The 16,048-nt window shown below is 41.9% G+C and overlaps 1 protein-coding gene across 1 annotated transcript in view; it reads right to left on the reverse strand.

Moving 5' to 3' along the window:
• LOC124299919 (cadherin-87A) overlaps positions 1–16,048 on the reverse strand; it is a 163,944-nt gene that overhangs the window by 92,470 nt on the left and 55,426 nt on the right. Inside the window, exons 2-3 of the mRNA XM_046753364.1 lie at positions 14,043–14,090; positions 3,487–3,536 (exon numbers count right to left, since the gene is read on the reverse strand). Coding sequence (XP_046609320.1) covers positions 3,487–3,536; positions 14,043–14,090 — 98 coding nt within the window. The remainder of the gene's footprint in view (positions 1–3,486; positions 3,537–14,042; positions 14,091–16,048) is intronic.

Below are 16,048 nucleotides of genomic sequence, written 5' to 3' on the forward strand. Positions count from 1 at the left end.
TGCTCAGAGCGGTGTATTTTTCAATCTGGCAGTGTGATGGTTTGTGAACTTTCTTTCGTTAAAATACTCTGTGCGGTGGTTTATTTTTGTTCACCACTTTGTTAGCTATAATTTAATTTCTTGAATTTAATGTTATTCCATCCGTTTTGACTGTAATTTTTCGAACACGTATTCCCAGCCTCCTAGTTAAGTAATTTTCAAGTTAACATCTAGTTTGATAAAAGCTTTTTTGTCGTCTCACCTTATACTCTACTATATCAAAATTAGCTTCATAACGAAGAACATTTCTTCAGGGATTGCTTGCATCTGCACATGACAATTTTAATAAGCTCAATGCCAATACTGAGATTTCAGATTTAAAAATTTTCCCTTCTATATTGATACGTATTCATGATTTATGGATAAAGCGGAAGTGACCTAAAGAAATTTTATTCCCCGATATTAAACGCGTTGGGGTTTAGAAGAGGTGAGCAAATGTATAGGAATAAGAGAGACGAAAAAAATACGTCGAATTCAGTGAAATGGTAGCATTTTTAGCGTATCAAGAATTCCAGGCAACATCGGGAGCAGCAAAAGCTGAAGAAAAAAACCGACCAAGACTTTGCTGGATTCGTTATTTGACATAGATCTCCCGGTCAATCAGGGAAATGTGTTTATATTTGCATATAAAATCCGGACGTGGCTTTCCTTTATCGTCATTCCCCGACAAGACACATCAGACTATATTTCTCGTCTACTGAATTATTTATTCCATCGATATACATCGCCGTGGAATCGAGAAATTTATACATTTTTTTATTGAAAGGCAAAACGCCGATACATTTTTCCTTATTTCCTAAACGACAATCATGATTGTGTTTGCTACACCATTTTATCCCTTTTCAAAATCAGTGAACGTAATTCAGGGTGGGTTGAAAATTTTCTTAAACTCGTGAAACTTGACGACTACAGAGATGAAACAGTTGTTGTGTATGATCTTTCACCGGCGATACATTTAGACTTGGAAAATTTGGGAATCGCAAAGATACACTAAATAATAAATCATTCAAAGAATTTAAACGAGCAAATAAAACGTGTCTCATCTAAACAATTCGTAGCGAATGAATAAAAAGTTTTTACGTAAAAAAGAATAAAACTGAAGATTTGTAGAAAAATTCCAAATGCACATTACCTTTATTCAGAATTAAGCCTCCCAGTTCGCAAACTTTTTCCCGGCTCGTTTTATATCTGATCACCTCAAATTTGCCGTCGATATCTTAAACAGCCTAAAATTTTCTACCGGCGAGTTACCGAATAAAATTGTGTTTTTCAGCAAAGTTTTCCTTCCATCTACCTCAGCCGACTGTTTTAACATTATTCCACAGAAAATAGCTGCAACGTCTTATTTTGCCTTCTCGAAGTGGCTGCAAGACATAATCGAATCAGTCGATATTCAACGAGTATTTTTTGTGACGGATCAAAATAAAAATGTCGTAACTCGACCAGATTCTCATACCCATGGCATTAAAAAGAATTTCTCAGTTCAGCCGTAAAAAAGAAGCCTTTAAATACAGACCAATGAAAAACGTTGCTTGCCATTCGATACATCGTCATATACTTTATTACGTATTGCCTGCTTGGGTCGCAGCTGGTTTGCGTAAATTCAGACATCGTAAATCGTAACCGTCGCAAGCTTGAAGTGTCGGCAAATATTTATGCAATTAGGAGTGTAGTACTCGTGACATGGAATGAATTATTCCCGAAAAAAAGTCGAATTGTTGAAATTGATCGTTTTCTACGTTTACGAATCAATGAATATCGGATGCTTCGATTAACCTGTGAAATTCGTACACCTATATCTAACCTATAACCTTATACCGTACGCCGAAAGCAATTATTGCGTATTAAGCAGTGAGTATAAATAGGTATATATAGGCACTCGAGAGTTGGTTCCAATTAGTTATTCATGACTGTGAAAGCGATAATACATTTTCAAAACGGATAGCCTGGAGTTTAAAATTTTTTTAAATAACCTCTCCCTTTTTTTCACCAAAGCAAAAAATTTAATTCTATCTTTTAAAAAAATGGGCTGCGAAATTGATGGATTGTACGGATAACTCGGAAGCACGTAATGAAGAAAGCAATACGTAACTCTAACATATATTAGAAGAGCATGAACTATTCGAACGTGTCTCCAGGGAAATGTCTAAATTTAACTATCTCAATTTACATGATACCCGATAGGCATCGCGACGGCGTTTCGTAATCAAATGAAGCGTTACCTCGTTCTCCTGACACTGCAGTGACGAAGGAGACATTTTGCCTAAGCTTGTCCGATACCGGAGGCGTAGGATAGATAGGAAAATGAGGTTTTCCATGGGTTCATGGCATGGCATGATTCCTCACGTGCCAAAAGCACCTGGTCGTTTTCACGCACCTAACGAGATGTGAGGAGAGAATGATGGAGGACTGGAAGGACGAATTTCAGAGGTTTTTCAGCCTCGCATAGAATCGAATATGTGCCCATGCGTCTGTATCGATTTATCAATATTCTTATATTTGCTTACACTTTTATATAACAGCCGTTAACCCGGTGGAAGGGTGGTTACAGTTATACCTATCGAAAAAAATTCTTCTTGCACGTCTATATCCCTGATATCTTCCAACTTTGACCCGTTCGCACAAGGCTTTCAGACCCCTGGACGATTTATTCACACATTTTTTACTCTAATGAATACTTTGTCACTATAATTCTATCCCCCCGACTCACTCCAGATTGGATTTCAGGCTGCCGGTCATACGTTGTATTGAGTAAATGCTTCGAACCGGCGTTAAAAGCATCGCAATGAATCCAGATGCCAAAGAATGGTTTTGAAAAGTCTTCATTGACATGAATAACGCAGACACATATTTCTCCAGCGTAAATAAAATGAATTACTTCTACCACACGCAAAAGAGTTAATTGTCGCCCTGTTCTGGTGACTATGCACATATTCACGCGTCAACTCGACGAATTTTAGCCAAGTCGTTATACGATGCGACTTGACACTGCGGTAAGATGTCAATCAAACCCGAACGAATTCATTGAGGCGCGTCGAACGGGTACCGATAAAGGAAGAACCATCCCCTCTTCGCTCTTCGCTCTCCTCGTGCCACTGCTGCTCGGCGCTTGCTTTTTGCCATTCTTTTTCTGCCAGTGGCTATATGAAAGTTAGGATCGGGGGATGGCTGACAAATTTTCCGACGTTTTTCATAGTGGATATTGATTTTACGTCCAATATCGTACATGAGAAAGCTGCGGGGCCTTATCGAATTGACCGGATCGAGAGGAGAGCGTCGTCGCGTTATCTTCTCACGTGGTAACGAGTCTGCTAGTATTATATAAAGCACGATTGACGTTTGACAGGCGAGCTTACAGCTTCGCGTATACTCGCAAATCTTCTTCACTGTGTAATGCCCGCGGAGATGATTAAGACTTTGATCAGAATTAATTGAGTATAAACTTACCGGCGAAGGAGGAGACGAGTAACACTGCGAGGACGTTTGATACCGCAAACCTGAAATCAAAGCAAAGCGTGATTACACGAACTTCGAAACTGTAACATAGTTAACATTATCCGTGTGAAGACGTCATGGGAGATTTTTATTCGACGTTTCGGCGCAATCGTACTCTGAACAACTTTTAAATCACGTTACAGAAATTGTATAGCGACTGTATTATGTAACATGATATCGTAGATGAAGCAGCGGCTACATGCAGTAATGCAAACGACAGCAAATGTTCTATTTTATACTGCAAGAATATTCACTATCAGTGAATTGAATTACATGTTAGTTACATGAGAATTGGGATGTTTCGGACAGGCTTTTGTCATCATGCACCTAATACAGTGTTCGCTTCCCAATTCACAAGCAATTTTTTCAATCTCGACAAGAACAAGGTTACAAGTTTATCGCAAAATATCACAAGGCACGGAATTCTTTGAGCTCGTTCTCTACACGCCGTTAAATCGTTTGAATGTCTACTGAAGTGAGCGACCGTTACAGCGATTTGGATTTCGTGCGTGAATTACAAATGTGATAATCTGAGAAAATTTATACACGCTGCGTAAGATACGTAAATTGAATCAGTGTAGATCACGCATTTGAAAGGCATAAATTATCGCGAGACGATTAACTGTCATCGATGTAGCCAAGTCCACGAAACGAATGATTTTATAACACGGTTTCATTTATACAAGGTATGTAGGAATTTATAACAAAAATAACTCGTGAATTGAAATTGGTACAATGCGAATCGTCATGCACCGAATGAATTTTTTCTATTCCTTAGAAATAGAAAACTCCAGAAGTCACACATGCTTTTAATAACAAATCGTCGCATGTAGTGCAGGAATAACGACGTCGTAAACCCAACTAAGAATTCATTCAGTAGCTGATTATTTTCTGTATTCCAATTAGACCAACTCTATATAACTCGGAATATATATATATATATGTAAATATGAATTGGCGAATGCAATTACGTATAAAAAGCATGTTTGCGGAAATGGATGGAAGCGGCTGAATTATTCACCGTCACTAAGTGTGGTAGTTAACTTCGGTGCTTCTCAACTAATTGAATGCGCAAATGGTGAGACACGCTGACTTCTGCAGTAGTGAATCATAGCTCTAATTTAATGTTTCTCTGTAAGTTTATTATAAGTTGCTAGAAGAATCCCAAGAACTACCTGTGTGAACCATTTCCCATTGCATACTGATTGTAAGGGTTGAATAAAACTGCGTCGTCTCGTTTCACGACGTGGGTATTCGGTAAGAAATATTCGAAAATGTTTTTCTAAGATTTGTGCATCGCAAGCTATATCTTGTACATTCGCATAACGGAGAAACACGAATCGAATAATAATGTTAGTTTTGGATTCTGTTGACATCGTTCACTTTCTCTTGATCTTTTCTCCTTTCTCAATACTCTACCCTTCTGTAGCGATCCCCCCGACTTCTAATTCCCGGCACATATTGGAATATTTTGAGTTACGTTTTTTGATTATTATAAACATTAGAAACTCCTGCTGTTAAAAAGCTCCGTTACCTTGGGTTCTTACTTCTTTTGGGTAACCTTTCGTCATCGGTGTGCGTAAGATTGCGGAATAATACATCATAATGTCAACCTGCTCATTCGTATATATAAAAGTCACAGAAGCATAACGACAACCGGTAATTAATTTCTGGCTCTCCTCCTTGCAACGATGATGTAAGATGAGATTTCGAGTTCGATTTTTTTCAAGGCAGCAGGCTGCGAAAAATCATCTCTTATACGGATGTTAGTGAGTATTATGCTGACAGGTTATACATAGATTGGTAGCGAATGAATCCAATAAACTTTTAATTGGCTCCACATACCTATTACACAAACGCACTTAGAGTCCACGATGGGTTGTGGTGGGTATACAGTTACCACGACAGTCGAATAATAAGGTTTCTGGGGATAACAACTGCAGGTTCTTGGAACCAAGAATTGTAAAATTGTAATCTTCAACAATTGGTTGTCGAAATACTTTAAGCCAATTATGGTGGAACACGCTTGAAGGTAAAACTTGAGCTCTCGAAAATTTTCAAGTCGAGACGCGTATAATACAGGAGTACCATGTCGAAAACCCAGCCACGAGTTATAGCGTAACCACTAACATAAGTGATCTTTAGATGAGTTAATTAGACGTTCTAATCAGTATTGAAGAGCCCGATTCTTTTTTTCAGCAAAACGTCGTTTTTATATTGCCCTGTTGACGTGACGTCATCACCGTAGCAGGGTCCCGGCAAACGTGAGTACTTATAAAAATATAGATACGATGAATGCTGAAAACCTGATACGAATCAAGCACATTTACGCAGCTAATTTTCAATCCAACGCTTAACCAACCGGCATTTTGTAGACTGTTAATTAGAAACGGACTGTAACGGCCACGATGACGTAAAATTCGTACAAGCTCGAACGTTGGAAAAGGCTTGTTTCGATAAAAGGTTATCCATGCCCAGAGCCCCTGCGCTAAACTGTGTATTCATTAGCACTTTCCAATTAAACGTCAAGGTCCTTGGTCAACGCTCGCGGTCAGCGGTTAGCGGTAAGCATAGTGACCGGGAGTTCGGTTGCACGCTAACAATGTGTTGAACCAGCAGCTCGTTCCCTTCACCTTTTACTCGATACGCTACGTTTATCCGACTCAGTTACTGGCTTTATCTAAACAAGCATAATCTTGAACCAACAATGGGTCCTTCTTCGTTTCAAGTTGGATTCAACTTCACAGTAAACGGTTTGGAGAGGTCGAGTGACGCTATTGAGTTGAGTTACAGAGGGGAGCAGAACCAGCACCTTGTCTGGCTAAACAACGGCACGTTACCGTGTTACACGAATAATCAACCGATCCTCTCGTCGATTCGATAGTTTTTCTTTTTTGACAATGAATGGTTACGCGATTCAACTGCTCCAGCCGACTCTCATTCCAGCGACATTGATGTAAAATAAGCCTATACCGAGTCAGCTGGAAAAATCACGGCCCTGGCGTAGGTATGGATTGTGCAATATATTTAGACCGGAGATCTACTTTTCCACTTCCGAGAAATCCACCTGCTTGTACTTTCATAACAGAAGCGCAAGCTTTGCCTTTTAACTTGTCTGCAAGATCATTCTTGTAGCAGATAATCTCAGCCTTTGGTGTGTGAAACTCGTGTTACACGAATTTCTAGTACTATCGCTGGAAAAATTGTTTTTCGTTTCGGATACTCAATCCGACAATAGTATTGGGAAGTTTCGATGTATGATCTCCTAAAGCCCAAAAAGGTATTGAATAGGACTATACGAATCGTGAAAACCTCATCCGCGAACGAATATCAAATCTCAATCCGCGCAGCTATGACAGACTGGCTGCGATGATGTATCGGTTTATAAAAAGAAAAAGAAAAAAATAGGCAATATCGACTCAACTCAGCACGTCCCCATGATACCACAAAGTATAAAATATATATTGGAGTATCAAATCCCAAATTGTCACCACGCGTGGGATTTTTTATTTTTTTTTTTAAACACAGAGAAAAATCTCATAAAGGTATCATCGAATCTTAATTCTATTGTTTGTCCTCTGTTTGCGAAATTTTACAAATTCTAATGATCTCCTTTTATGGAATCCTAATTCCAGGGAAAAAGCTTTTGAAAGCTTTGCAACTCGCAATCAGCTCCTGTAAAATATTTTAAATGAAGTTCAGCATTACGAAAATTTCAGAGATTTCATTCGCATCTTATTATACGAATTAAGTTTTTTTCCTACCGACAAGACTAAACAGCATAGTAATCACGCACTGCTGAATCGTCTTATCGTTAAGCGCACAAATCCCTAGATTACTATCCTTCCAACGTTCACGTCACGCCTACAAGTAAACTCAAATATTCCCAAAATAGATAAACCTCAGACGGCGAACGAAAAAGTAAATCATATTTTTACATTCTAATTCTAACAAGACATGAAATACACTGAACTCGCCCAGAAAGAACCGACCAAAATTACTAAAATTGGAAATTTTTGAAGGAATGCAGAATGGCATTGAGTGAGAGGTTTCCGAATACTTGAACTTGAATTCAATAGCTTCCGGATTATCCTTAGGGACAACAGGACCGAGTTTCACAGAATTACCGTCAATATTCAGGAAAATAGATAGAGAAGAACGAGATCTTAGTTGCGAAAGGAAGTGTCTTAATACTCGTGCTCATCCTTCTCCACCCCTGACCGCGGATCTCGAATTCAAGGACCATTTGAGGGTGTAATTAAAGCTCCGAGGGTTCATTGAGTTTTCGAATAAGCGCCGTTCGTCTCGGAGAATAAACGATTCGGATTTTGCAGAGGCCCTTTAGAGATTGAAGAGGAGTGTGAGGACTAGTTGGAAGGAGGAAAAGCTTGAAACGCCGACTCAGTCACCCCTTATCTCCGAGCACTAAATCTACAAGCCTTGGTCCACCGGGGTCGGCTTTAAACTGTAATTAATACGTCACGGCTATCAGCTCTTTGAGGGTAATTTAGGAATGAGCGCAGACTCCGAAGCTCACGTTCTAAAAATTAATGGTCTGTTTTCCGCTGCCGAGGGTGACTTTAAGGGCCTGAGTACGACCGAAATAGTTTCACCCTTCACGCGTTAGTCTGTCCTCATTTTGTGTGAAAATATACTCAACTCTATGTGTACTCATCTTCGCGCAAGTGAGTTTTGAATACTTTGTACCCACGACAAATTCCAGTTCAGAACTCTTCCACGAATTCTAAAGTTTGCTTCTAATATTACAGCGTCTAATCAATTCCATGGACTGTAGAGAGTAATATAATGTAATATTTTGAAGATCTGATACCATTAAAAAACGAACTATGAAAGCTGATAGATAAAGAAAATAAACTTCAACTTCAAAAACTTTGTATAATTTAACGCCAACTGTAATCCAAGAAAAAAAAAATTAAAACTCTTCCAAGTATTAGTTATTCCACGTACTGCACTAGTGGGAAGTTTAGAGAAAAAATCAATGAAGTGAATAAGGATATACAAACAACATCGCGAAACCAACCTCCACGGGTTTAAATACAGATTTCATCTATCGCATCGACTGTGGACTGATGTAAGAAAAATATTCTTTTAACCATGTCTCCCACGAATTTTATTCTGTATTGATTTGATCTAGTTCAACCTCACCTCGTTATCGATATAAAAATCGCTTACTCTTGGAAACAGCGACGAAACCGGCTGACTCGCTGATTTGATCTCTTTTTAAGACTGGTTCATCCAGCTGGCCAAAGCGTATCTGACGGAGGAAGTGTATGGAAAAGGTGATAAGGGAGATAGAGTGAGAGCGGAAAGGGTAAAGTGAAGCAAAAAACAAAAAAAGGGAGGAAAAGAGGAAAAGAGATAGGAAGAGAGAGAGAGAGAGAGAGAGAGAGAGAGAGAGAGAGAGAGGGAGAGAGAGAAATAAAAAAAGTAGATCCTGGAGATTTAAAAGAAGGATAGCAGGATACGCTTCGGCTTCCAAAAGTACTCTGTCAGGATGGCGACCCAATGACCCAGCTCGGAGCATTCATTACAAGCCGTGGACACTGACTTCATTTGGGTTACAGGGATAATCGACAATGCCCACCGAGAACAAACGTTACCCGGAAAAGAATTTTCACCTCAACTGAACACAATCTCGAGGTCGAGTTGTACGCCCGTGGAAGTGGTCCTTTGTTCCTTTTCTTTCGGAAACACATAAATCTCCAATTAATAGTGGTATATGCCCGTTCGTTAAATGGATTTGACGAACCCCAAATACGCCGTTTGCAATAATCCCTTCTCATATTCCAATGATGACTCTCCTCGTTCCAGTAAATCGATCCCTACTTCCCTGTATCCTCCATCTCTGAGAATTGAGCACTGTGCAGGATCACACAGGAACGCGGGGAGAGAACAGGGCAGAGCAGAAAGTACCGGATATTAATTAACCGATAAGGGTTAGACCCAGTGATCAATTTAGACCCAAACGATAAGGCCAGATAATAGATATATGTCTGCATCTTCCGGAATGAGTCAACCCGGTCGTATTTCACCCAGAGCAACACGACCCAAGGCGATGCTGGACTGATATCAAACCTTGCGATGAATGTACCCTACACTTCTCGGCACTGGGATTATTATCATAAGTGAAAAAGACCGTCAACGAGCAGAGAAATAGTGAATTTGAAATACCGACCATTGGCATTTCGCACGCAAAAAAATATTCTATACGTGAATGAATGTCGCGTGTAATCCGCATGACCTCGGAACCGGCTTCTGCTGAAATGGTTGAGGAGGAGAGAGAAATTTTATTGAGGGACAGAGAATTTTTGCTGATCCAGGGAATCCTACCGGTCAGATTTCTGTCGACTGGGTAATTTCGTCGTCGTTCACGCACCCCGATTTCGGAGCTATATAGATAGGGATATACGAGTTTTTCGCAACGAAAATATCACGCGCGAACAGTTCTGTTTTTTATTCAGTGCAGAAGAGAGGTTTCGTACAAATTTCGCGCCCGGCACTCGGCTCTCCCAGTATGCCTCGCGTACAAACACGAACCGATCTTGTCAGGCGGAATAACGGATAATCGTGGTTAACGTATCGCTGATGCGTTCCGTCTGTTTGCCGATAGTCCAATTTGACAAGCACATTTTCGCCGTGACAACGGACAACCGGGTCGAGGGGCAGGGGTCGGAGGAACTCGGCTGACATTTGGAGAAAACGGGACGCCGGCCAAGCTGGCCATAAATCCTGACCGTATAACATCCCGAACATCTCCATGCTTCATTAATAACACCCCCGTGACGCGTGTAACCACCAAGGTACCAGCTATAAGGTATCTCTGTCCCAGCTACCTACCCTCCCACACCGACACCATTCCATTTCGCGGTTGCCACAATTTGTCCTGGTCATTGGTCACGAGCGGAGCTGGTTGTTTCGTTACCCGTAGCCACCTAAATTACGCAGATCTGAGCCCTCCGCATGAAAATTTTCGTCCAACGACCAAGATGAAGATTGCTGCGCGTCCACTCAATTATACTACCATAACCGGCGTTTCGCCAGCGAGAACAAACGTACGTCATCGGTCATCCGGTAATTCGATTCGATTTTTCGGAATGAATATTAACGCGGAACTCTAAACTTTGCAGGGTGAGTGAGATCTGACGAGTGAGCATCTCGTAGCGAGATGAATTGCATATCGTTAGATCAATTTATTCCCTGATGCGAATCAAGCCAATAGTGGCCCAAACGTAACGACGGACGTCTCGCTCGCTCGACTACTTATGTTAGATCGACAACGAGCCACTATACCTTTGGCCGTCTCTCTTTCTCTTCCTCTATCCCTCGGTCTCTCTTCTCTCGCTGAGAGGTTGAGATGAGATCGACGGAAGGACGTCGCGTTGCCTTGGAGACGGTCACATTGCCCGCCGTTTTACGGCTTACGACGAGGGTGACAGCGAGTGTCCACTGTCAATCAGGCACATTGAGTTCGCCCAATGACGCGAACAGGGGGACAGAGTAGATTTACTCCGTCCACTTGACCATAGCACCGATGGTGGTGGGCAATTTGAAAAGCGTGTTCATCGAACGTGTCATGAAATTCGAAATCCACTGGATCAATACCCTTCTTCCTGTTTCCTGCATGGTCACCGATATCCTCGCGCAAATTCTGACACCAAGAACGACCGCGACGCTGCCTCGCTCCCCTGAATTCCAAGCTAAAGAGAAGTTCACCAAGCCGGAAGGTTTGCCGGCACGTTTCAAAGATCGGGAGATGAAACGGGGGTAACGAAAGCGAGATTCCATTAACCCATTGATTCAGTAATTTTCATCTCAAACGTTTCGAGCGATCCTTTTTAACGCCCAACCAACCCTCGATGAGAAATAGAAGTGACGCGTTTAACAGCGGCTCGAAAGTTTCATCGTTGAATAAAGTTTACTGGGGTGAAAATTGAATCTATTGTAACTGCGTGGCCATTACTTGGACTTTTTTCAGCCCATACGTTGCACTATCCGCCGCCATCTGCAATGCAGGCACCGCTCTGTTAACACACTTTTACTGCACCGTAAAAACTCCGAAAGTATAAATGTACAGATCGACCAGCCGTCTTTCCAGATTTTTTTATTTTCAATTTTATGCACCTGCCCATATACAAAATCGACTATGTAACACAATAGAACAAAAATAACCAGACTTTATTCTCTAACTGAACATAGCAGTGTACGATTAGTATTCGTCAACTTTTTCACTTTGAGTTACTAAACAGCCGCTTTCACAGCCTGACCATGATAATCACGGTTGCTCTATTTTGCCATTACTGAAAATTTTTATTTCACCCAAAATCTCCGAGTCGGGGAAAAAGCTTCCGGTGCTTATCGCGCCTCGTGCGTTCCGCCGGAAAAATACTTGAAAGGTGGACTTGCTGAAGGTGCACCGGGACATTTGGGTGACGGGTGGGACGTATGACGCGAAAGGGTTAAAAAGGGTTATACCCGTATCTTGACCGCGAGTCAACGGGTCTGCGCTGACCCGTGAATAACCGCCTATGGGACTAGACCCACCACATTGTTACGTTATTATTTTCTTCGGGTAGAAGAAAACAGCTTTTGCCAGTTGCCTGGTACAGGGAAATGGAGGCTCTCAGGCTTATGGGATTCTTGGCTCAGAGGTAAGTAGTGCCTACACTCGACTTTATGAACGCCCGAAAAGAATAAAAATAAAAAGATAAAAAAAAGAAAAAGCGCAACGCCAACTCTCGTTTTTCTGGAACCGGTTTCACTTTTCCTTCATCTAACCATTAGACTTTTTCAACCCTCCCGAGAGATTAAACTCTCGCCTCGACGACTTACACAGTTTGATCAAGAACTTTGTTTTTGTCATCCTTCGTTCTATATATAACATGTTCAATCATTTCTTCGAAAATCAGGTAATTATTCTCTCACCACAATTTTCCCGTCGGGCGAACTGATAAAGACTAAGTGGTCCGAAAGAATTTTTCGCCACGTTACCGGCCTGGTAATTCGATGCCAAGTAACGCGAGCGAGAAAAGGTTTCGTGCGAGGATAGCCCAAGATTTCCAGTTTATACCGCGCTTCTCTCTCGTCGGACAACAAAATAGAGGACAAGCCCGGAGGTTTCCGGCTACACTCCCGTTAATCCCGCATCCGAAACACAACACAATTCGAGGATAAGAGGGCTTGAGAGGGAAAGCACCCTCCTCCTCCGACGTAAGTTCCCACCTGAAGCTCGGAGGGTTCATTCCTCTCGCTTTGTCTACTTAGCTGTGTTTTATACAGAGGCACGAAATTACCATGTCACACGAACCGTATTTTGTCTTGAATAAATTTCGAACGAAAGAAATCCCCTCGACGAAAAAGAAAATTCTTGCTTCTGTTCGCCACGGGCTTCTTTGTCGAGAAGCTAATTTGACGCTCTGCGCGAGTTAGCCGTTTGGGCAGTAACTCGTGACGTTGAAGCTCCCGTTTACAAAAGCAGTGACACACTCGTAAGGCTGATCGAAAATACATACCACTGCCCCAAGACAGTGTTACATACAACGTGTTCACCTATGCCGTGTGCAAACTGGCGAGGAAAAGGGCAGTATGGGTGCACGAGTGTGGCACCAAGCTGGAGGGTATATTTGCTCGAAAATTCCCCCCTCTCCAGTTCCAGTCCCATCGTCTGTTATTACAAAACTTTTCCCTGTAGCCAAGACTCGACCTCATCGTATATCCCAGTGCAAGAGTTATTAACTTTTCGCAATTTCGTGCCTCGGCGTCGGGTTACCTGGCTTCAAGTCCTTGATCTCTCGTTCCCCGCGCTGGATATCCTTTGCTGAGCTTTATCGAGGGTTGGAAAAATTGTGTTTGTCAGTAGGAATAATATGCCTGAGATGAGGCGTTACCCCCGTCAGATTTCTGTGCATGCGTATATCTCTGTGTACCGCGCAGGTGTAAGAGGCTATTATCAGTCGGGTTTGGTCCGAATTTCTTCATTCTTTGTAATCATAATTACTGTAACTGCCGCAACAAGATTAACAAGAGCAAAAAGGTCGAGTCTCTGCTTTCTCTGCGTATAAAACATGATGAAAATAACAATAAATGGATTTCTGTCATGGGTTTGTTTCGCCGTGTTCGCTGGTTCGACCTGCGTGAAATGTTATTAGAGCTTGAGTCGATAACTTGATAGTCTCAACAGGCCATTATTTAGACGCGGTAACATGCAAAAGGGATTTTCGTTCGAGCGCACGGGGCATAAAGATTTGTCATTACGATTATTAATAACGTGTTGCCCCTGCAGCGACCAGTTATTACCTAGAACTGATATCACGCACTGTGATTTTTAAAAAGGGATTACAACGGTCATGCACATTCGTCCATGCTTTAATCTTATCGAACCATCCAAAGTAGTAACAATTTACTGCAGCTCGTTCTGTGTTATATCATATCAGTGTAAAATTGTTATTCCTATACTTATTTCATTCAATTACTTTTAAACATATACTTACATTTGAAACGAGCAGAGAGTCGCCTTGAGCATGAAACTATGGCCAAGCCTGCAAATAAAATAGAAAACGAGATTATTATCGACAGCTTGGAAAACGGATGAAATACTTGAACCCTTCGGTACATCAATAACGTTACTGAAAAATCAAATCCGCAGCTGGTAAATCCGTAAAGACTTAATCCAGAAATATTTCCACTTCTTTTCACCGTAAATAAAATACAAAATTTTCGTATACGAGAGAGATAAAATAATGTATTTTCACTACCTAATAATCATACCAAGGAATTGTGGGAAATCGGGTATTCCCGCTGTAATACGCAACGCAGGTGGAACACCGCATATACATAAACGTTATACTAATGGAGAATTGAATGATATCCAAAAGTCACGTGCTGCCGGTGAGTGCACAGCCACGTGACTGCAGTGTATAGGCGCATACCACATGCCATGCTGGCAGTTTTTGTTAAACAAGGCACGTACTACGTAACGTCCTATCCTACCCTCTCCTCTCCTCTCCTCTCTTTTCTCTGTCCTGGTCACCGTACCCCCCTGACGTTTCGCACCCTTCGCGCTGCGTATGGTATTTCGAGTCAATGTGCCGGAAGTGTTGCCTTATTTCCGCGCAACACCGAGCACGCGCTTGGATAAGTCATTCATTTATACCGGTGTGCAAAGGTATACGTAGGTATGCAACGTTTCTTTACCGCCGGCCATTTTTCAGCCGAGAAATTATTTCGCATGAACTTTAACCGAGGTTAGTGTATAAACTAGCCGGGTTCAATGGGGTGCATGCACTCCCCCTACTAATGGCTTGGAGTAGTAAGAGCTACGGCCATTTTTACACTCTGCAGCTCCTTTCATTCGCTGCAAGAAATAGTAGAGCTATACACACATCGACGATAGGTCGGCGAAGGATATTATGAGAGGTAATGAAAGGGTAACATTACCCGGAAAAAGGATACCGGATACCAAGGGGCTGCAGCTACACCGCCTCGTCTCAGAGAGAACGTTGACTGACAAAGGAGCTAAGGCGAGAGCGAGGAAGGAGCCTGTAGTGCGTTCGGCTAACAACAAGAACTAACTTCCACTCCCGGCTGAACCTTGATTAGAGCGCTCGACCGGGAGGCGTAGTTATAACTTTTAATTACTTGTAAGTAATAACTCGATACGCCGATGTTCACCCGATATTAATCTGCGTTATCAGGCACGAGGATCACACCCTGTGCTTCGAAGATTCCTGTTTCTGTCGAAACCGTTCTCTCCAATTAACTCAAGCTTCAAGACTTGCTTACCGTCTGTAAGCTGTCAATGAATCGAGATACTAAATATTGACGTTTCAAAACGGCTGGTATACTTTCATCATAATATCATAATCCAAGATAATAATATTGAATTTGAAACTGAAATTGAAAACTACCGCATTCGCCGTACCAAAAGTTTTAATTATATATACACCTGGAAAATAAAGAGGGTCGGTTTATTCGATATTGTTGCGAGTGAAGTACCCAACGTAGCGCTGAACTCGCTCAAGTTCCGAATGCGAAGAACCCTGACGGAGAATTTAGGGGGACTCGCGGGAAATCTTTGGCAGGGTGCTGCTAATTTTCAGGCGACATCTGGCGCCAATATCAAAGCCTACGCGGAGAGAACGATGTGGTCCAGATCGTCGACCCCACACCCGCGTTCTCCTCTCGTTCCTTGGCTATACTGCTACACGTGTGTTTATGAACACTAACTGTCATCGGCAGACGCGCACGTGCACCGGTGCTTCGTGATTAACTCGGCGTCGCAGATGATAGGGACGCGTCGTGTATAGTATCGTTCCTTTTGAACTCACCCACGCCTGCAGCGCCGCGCCGTAGTGCTTGTCGCGAAGTATGACGATATTAATTAATTATCTCTGATCTTGGCGTCAGTTGTGCAATAATTAGGCACAAGTTTCAATCTTGAACCGTCGGTTCATGGATGGCACGAGGTTTTTCGATTGTTCTTCTGCGCGTCGTTTCT

This window comes from Neodiprion virginianus, chromosome 3 (genome assembly GCF_021901495.1).
Source record: "Neodiprion virginianus isolate iyNeoVirg1 chromosome 3, iyNeoVirg1.1, whole genome shotgun sequence".
NCBI lineage: Eukaryota > Metazoa > Arthropoda > Insecta > Hymenoptera > Diprionidae > Neodiprion > Neodiprion virginianus.